The sequence below is a fragment of the Orycteropus afer genome, unplaced genomic scaffold, assembly GCF_000298275.1.
Source record: "Orycteropus afer afer isolate SDZICR_OR568_19922 unplaced genomic scaffold, OryAfe1.0 scaffold00152, whole genome shotgun sequence".
In the NCBI taxonomy this organism is placed as follows: Eukaryota; Metazoa; Chordata; class Mammalia; order Tubulidentata; family Orycteropodidae; genus Orycteropus; species Orycteropus afer.
Window position 1 is genome coordinate 907,405 of NW_006921739.1, and position 7,077 is coordinate 914,481.

The 7,077-nt window shown below is 38.4% G+C and overlaps 1 protein-coding gene across 1 annotated transcript in view; it reads right to left on the minus strand.

Moving 5' to 3' along the window:
- The window catches only part of LOC103201485 (SSX family member 2 interacting protein), a 38,932-nt gene that overhangs the window by 9,163 nt on the left and 22,692 nt on the right, over nucleotides 1–7,077 (minus strand). The window contains exons 6-7 of the mRNA XM_007946190.2: nucleotides 5,117–5,192; nucleotides 4,854–5,031 (exon numbers count right to left, since the gene is read on the minus strand). Coding sequence (XP_007944381.1) covers nucleotides 4,854–5,031; nucleotides 5,117–5,192 — 254 coding nt within the window. The remainder of the gene's footprint in view (nucleotides 1–4,853; nucleotides 5,032–5,116; nucleotides 5,193–7,077) is intronic.

Here is a 7,077-nt window from a genome sequence, read left to right on the forward strand (position 1 = left end):
GGGTTTGAACCGCCAGCCTGCTGGTTAGCAGTCAAGTGCCTTAGCCACTACGCTACCAGAGCTCCCACTATACATGTCCTAATAATATTCATCTATATAACATGGTCCTCTACCACTCGTCTGTCAGTTTGTCCTGCTGTAGTGGCTTGTGTGTTGCTGTGAAGCTGGAGGCTATGCCAGCAGTATTTCAAAGAGCAGCAAGGTAACCCATGGTGGACAGGTTTCAGTGGAGCCTCCTGGCTACGAAAGACTCAGAAGAAGAAAAGGACCATCTATTTCTCAAAAGAATTGGCCAGTGAAAATCTTATGAATCGCAGTGAAACACTGTCTCAGATAGCACTGGAAAACTTTATGAAAAGCTCTGAAACACTGTCTGATACAGTGCCAGGAAAGGAGCCTCTCAGGTCGGAAGGCATTCAAAATACAACGGAGGAAGAGCTGCCTCCTCAAAGTAGACCTTAATGATGTGGATGGAGTAAAGCTTCTGGAATCTTCCATTTGCTGATGTGGCATCACTCAAAATGGAAAGAAACTGGTGCAAACATCCATTAATAATCAGAACACTGAATGTACAAAGTATCAAAACTGAAGTTGTTAAAAATGAAAAGCAAACACATAAAGACCGATATCCTAGGCATTAGTAAGTTGAAATGGACTGGTTTTGGCTATTTTGAATCAGAAAACCATATGATCTGCTGTGTGGGGAATGACAAACTGAAGAGGAATGATGTGGCATTCATCATCACAACAAATGTGTCAAGATCTATCAATCAGTGCTGTCAGTGACAGGATAATATCCATATGCCTACAAGGAATACCAGTTGATACTATTATTCAAATTTATGCCCCAACCACCAAAACCAAAGATGGGGAAATTGAAGATTTTTACCAACTTTTACAGTCTGAAATTGACCAAACATGACATCAGGATGTATTGATTATTACTAGTGACTAGAATGCAACAAGGAAGAATCCAGTAGTTGGAAAATGCAGCCTTGGTGATATGATGGAAGATTACATGGTAGAATTTTGCAAGACCAATGACTTATTCATTGCAAATACCTTTTTTCAACAATCCAAATGGCAGCTATACATGTGGACTTCGCCAGATGGAGTATATAGGAATCAGATTGACTACATCTGTGGCAGAAGGCTATGGAGAAGCTCAATATCTTCAGCAAAACAAGGCCTGGAGCTGATTGTGGAACAGACCATCAACTGCTCATATGCAAGCTGAAGTTGAAGACAATTAAAACAAGTCCACAAGAGCCAAAGTATTACTTGATTGTATCCCACCTGAATTTACAAACCATTTGAAGAATAGATTTTACTCAATGAACACCAGTGACAGAAAACCAGATGAACTGTGGGATGACATAAAGAACATCATATATGAAGAAAGCAAAAGGACATTAAAAAGACAGAAAAGGAAAAAAAGACCAAAATGGATGTCAGAAGAAACTCTGAAACTTGCTCTTGAGTGAAGTAGCTAAAGCAAATGGAAGAAATTATAAAAGAGCTGAACAGAAGATTTCAAAGAACAGGTTTAGAAGACAAAGTCAAATCATTATAATGAAATGTGCAGAGATCTGGAGTTAAAAAACCAAAAGGGAAGAACATGCTTGGCATTTCTCAAGCCTCAAGTTGCAATACTGAAAAAATTCTATGGGCAAAATATTGAACAATGCGGGAAGCATCAAAAGGAGATGGAAGGAATACAGAGTCACTGTACTAAAAAGAACAGGTTGATGTTCACATATTTCAGGAGTTGGCATATGATCAAAAACCAATGGTACTGAAGGAAGAAGTCGAAGCTGTACTGAAGGACCTGGCAAAAAACAAAGCTCCAGGAACCGATAGAATTCCCATTGAGATGTTTCAACAAATGGATGCCACGCTGGAGGCACTTAAACGTTTATGCCAAGAAATTTGGAAGACAGCTACCTGGCCAACTGACTGCTAGAGATCCATGTTTGTATCCATTCCAAACAAGAGTGATCTAACAGAATGTGGAAATTATTGAACAATATCATTAGTAACACACACAAGTAAACTCTTGCTGAAGATAATTCAAAAATGGTTGCAGCAGTATTTTTTAATTTTATTGTGATTTGGGTGAAAAGTTTACAGAGCAAATTCATTTTCCATACAGCAGTTCATATATAGCAGTATACTGACAGGGAACTTCCAGAAATGCAAACGGGATTCAGAAAAGGATGTGGAATAAGGGATATCATACTGATGTCAAATGGATCTTGGCTGAAAGCAAAGAATACCAGAAAGATGTTTACTTGTGTTAATTTATTGACCATGCAAAAGCATTCAACTGTGTAGGTCATAACAAATTATGGATAACACTGAAAAGAATGGGAATTCCAGAACACTTAATTGTGCTCACGAGGAACCTGTACAGAGACCAGGAGGCTGTCGTTTGAACAGAACAAGGGGATACTGCATGATTTAAAATCAGGAAGGGAGTGCATCAGAATTGTATCCTTTCACCATACTTACTCAATTTGTATGCTGAACAAATAATCTGAGAAGCTGGACTATGTAAAGAAGAATGAGGCATCAGGATTGAAGGAAGACTCATTAACAATCTGCGGATGATACAACCTTGCTTGCTGGAAGTGAAGATGACTTGAAACACTTACTGATGAAGATTAAAAATATAATCTGCAGTATGGATTACACCTCAACATAAAGAAAACAAAAATTCTTACAAGTATACCAATAAGCAACATCATGATAAATGGAAAAAGACTGAAGTTGTCAAAGACTTCATATTACTTGGTTCCACTGTCAACACTAATGAAAGCAGCGGTCAAGAAGTCAGATGGAGTGCACTGGGCAAATCTGCTGCAAAAGACCTGTTTAAACTGCTAAAGAGCAAAGATGTCTCTTTGAAGATTAAGGTGTGGCTAACCCAAGCCATGGTATTATCAACAGCCTCATATGCATGTGAAAGCTGGACAATGAATAAGGAAGACCAAAGAAGAACTGATGCTTTTGAATTGTGGTGTTGGTGAAGAATACTCCAAGTACCATAGACTGTGAGAAGGATGAACAAATTTGTCCTGGAGGAGTGAAGCCAGAATGCTCCTTGGAAGTGAGAATAGCCAAAATTTATCTCACCTACTTTGGTCATGTTGTCAGAAGAGGACAGTCCCTGCAGAAAGATCCCATGCGTGGTAAAGCGGAGGGTCAGTGAAAAAGGGGAAGACTCTCAATTAGATGGATTGACACAGTGGCAGCAATGAGGGCCTTAGGTATAGCAAGGATTTTGAGGCATACAGGACTATGCAGTGTTTCGTTCTGTTGTATATAGGGTCACTATGAGTTGAAGGCAACTCGATGGCACCTACCAACAAGATTATTATAACCTTCAGTGAAATGAATAGATATACTTTACTAATTTGGCTCCAAAACCTTGCTGAGGAAAAAAGACAGGCAAGATAAAGTTGAACAAAAAGGTCTGTAAGACGAAGCAAGAGCAAGTGGGGGAAAGATCCAAAGAATAGCTCACTGTTGACTCTGGTTCTTAGAAATCAATCCTCTGGAGCTATTTGCCAAAAGTCTTTCAAAGAGCCACATACTCCCTTCCATTCATTTTAGAGCATACCAGACAGAATACACCCATTCCTCACTGACTATCTATCTTGTCATCCAACATTTCACATTTATGAAGACAGAAAAAAATCTACTATACGACTGTTTTGCACATTAACAACGTACGTCTGGCAATAACAAATGCTGAGGTACAAGGTGAGAGTAAAGTTGGCTGTGTTGGTTAAGGTTATATGTCACCTTGGCTGGGCCATGATTCTCAGTTATTTGGCAGTAAGGTAATAATGTAATTTAGCAGTTACATAATGATGTAAGTGAGCAATTATATAATGATGTAGTCATCCTCCATTTTGTGTTCTGATGTAGCCATCCTCTGTTTGGGTTTGGGTTTTTTGGGTTTAATCAATAATATGAATACCCTTGAACACAGACTTTAAGCCATGTAAGCTGACATGTAATAAAGCAATTAGTATAACTTTTCTCCATTTTTTTATGTGACTTGTTTTTTTAGACCTCTGCACATATTATTTCCTCTTCATTGAATGCTTTCTATCTTGAAAACCTACTTATTTTTAAAGAATCAGCTCAAATGTCACCTTGTCAGAGATGCCATCCTAATTTAACATATTGTATACTCTATTACAGCATTTAACATGTTATATAATTACTTCTCTGTACATCCGTCTCTCCCCAAAAGAGCTTCTTGAGGGAAAAAATGAAAATCTTTTTAGCTTTTTCTTTTCAGGGACTATAACATAATGAACATCCAATAAACATATGGACTGAATGATTATTTGGTTCCCAAAATTAACAAAAATCTCTCTCTCTGACAAGTGGAGCCTTCATTTACGTACACAGTAACTATTTGGTGGCTATTCATCCTAACAGTTCAGAGCACGAGTTCAAGGGTGAGACAAACTGTTCAGCTACTAAACAGCTGTAGGATAAGGGCTAACAAACAAGGCACTCTGTGCCTCAGTTACTCCATCTACAAAATGGTGACAATTATAATATCTAAACCATCAAATTATTTTAAGAACGAAATGAGACAATGCTTATATACTGCTTATCATAAATTAACCGCCCCCCCCAAACCATCTACACAGTGAGATGTATCTGGAACCATACAGGGACTTTTTTCATTGTCACAATGACTGAGGGTAGCACAGTAGTGAGTGTCCTGTTCAAACTACCAACAGTGTCCCTGTTGAGAATATCTAACTAGTATTTTTCATTATTCTAGTCAGCAATCTGAAAACTGTATCAGAAAGAAAAGAACCACTTACAGTTCCTGTGCAATCATCAGCTCGCTCTCTAGGTTTCTGCTTTTGGGGAGAAAGAAGAGAAATCATTTCCTTTTTCATTTGCTGTAGAACCTTCTTAAGTTCAGCATTTTCCATTAGGATTTGTTTCTGACGATATTCATAATCATTCAAGAGAATTTTATACATTTCATCTTCATTCCTGAGAAAGAAACTGTCAGTATGAAAATATAGTATAGAAAGAAAAGCCTAGTTAAATTTATCAATTAAGTTCAATTAGACTTTACCTGGCTTCAGTTTTACCAGTTCTCCAGGAGCCTCTCTTTCCATCAGCTCTTCCCACGTAATTTAAAACATCCATAGCTACAAACACAGAGAACAAAACTAATTCTTACCATACATGTTTAAAACCTTAATACACTCTAAATATAAGAACATAGGGTCAACATGGTATACAGGTTAGGATTTGGCTCAAATGGCCCTTATTTCAGGTTTCAGTTCCACCACTGGTAAGCACTGAGATCTTGGTAAGTTTTTTTTAACTGCTAAGTCTGTTTCTTCATTGATACGATGGAAATAATAAAAGCAACTACCAAACAGTTATGAAGATTAAAAGCATAATGAATGTCAAGGTACTTAACAGAGTACCTCACACACAGTAACTATTTAATGAATGTTACTTTATTATGATTATCATTATTAATTTTACTATTATCGCCGTTAGGTACTGCTGAGTTGGCTCAACTCATAGTGAGACTCTATGTACAACAAAATGAAATGTTGCCTGGTCCCACCCAATCCTCTCAATCCTTCCTATGCCTGAGCCCACTGTTGAAGCCACTAAGTTAAATTCACCTCTTTGAGGGTCTTGTTCTTTTTCATGGACCCTCTACTTTAACAAGCATGATGTCCTTGTCTCCAGGGGGTGATACCTACTGATAACATGCCTAAAGTACAGGAGACAAAGTTTCGCCAATCTCATATCTAAGAAGCATTATGGCTGTACTTCTTCCAAGAAAAATATATTCATTTGTCTAGTATTCCATGGTATATTCAAAATTCTTTAGCAACACAATTCAAATGTGTTTATTCTTCAGTCCTTCTTTTCCACTGTCAATCTTTCACATGCATAGGAGACAACTGAAAATATGGCTTGAGTCAGGTGCATCTTAGTCCTCAGAGTGACATCTTTGTTTTTTAACACTTTAAAAAGGTCTTTTGCAGCAGACTTCCAATGCACTATGTCATCTGATTTCTTCCAGTCTTTGGCCAGGTAGTTATCTTCCAAATCTCTTGGCATAGCCAAGTGACTGGCTCCAGCACGGCATCAGTTTGTTGAAACATCTCAGTGGGTAATCCGTCAATTCCTGGAGCTTTGTTTTTCGCCATTTCCTTCATTGCAGCTTCAACGTCTTCCTTCAATACCACTGGATCTTGATAATATGCCACCTCCTGAAATGGATGAACACTCATCAATTCTTTTTGGTACAGTGACTCTGTGTATTCCTTCCATCTTTTGATGTTTCCTGCATCATTCAATATATTTCCCGTAGAATCTTTGAATACTGTAACTTAAGGCTTCATCTTTTTCTTGAGGTCTTTCAGCTTAAGAAATGCAAAGTGTGTTCTTCCCTTTTGGTTTTCTAACTCCAGGTTTTTGCATATTTCTTTATAATAACTGACTTTGTCTTCTCGAGCTGTTCTTTGAAATCTGCGCAGCTCTTTTATCTTGTCATTTCTTCCATTTGCTTTAGCTGCTCTCTGCTCAAGGGCAAGTTTCAGAGTGTCTTCTGACATCCATTTTGGTCTTTTCTTCCTTGCTCGTCTTTTTAATGACCTTTTGCTCTCTTCGTGGATGATATCATTGATGTTATCCCACAATTTCAGTCATTGATGTTCAACGCATCAAATCTATTCTTTAGATGGAGCTCTGGTAGCATAGTGCCTAAAGTACCTAACTGCTAACCAGAAGGCTGGTGGTTCAAACCCACCAGCCACTCCCCAGAAGGAAGATGGGGCAATCTACTTCCATAGTGATGTTGTTGTTGTTGTTAGGTGCCATTGAGTTGTTTCCGACTCATAGCAACCCCATGCACAGCAGAACAAAATACTACCTGATCCCACATCAGCTCCATGATCCCTGCTATATTTGAGCCCATCATCGCAGCCACCATGTCAATCCATCTCATTGAAGGCCTCCCCCTCTTTTGTCGACCCTCCACCCTACCAAGCATGACATCCTTCTCCA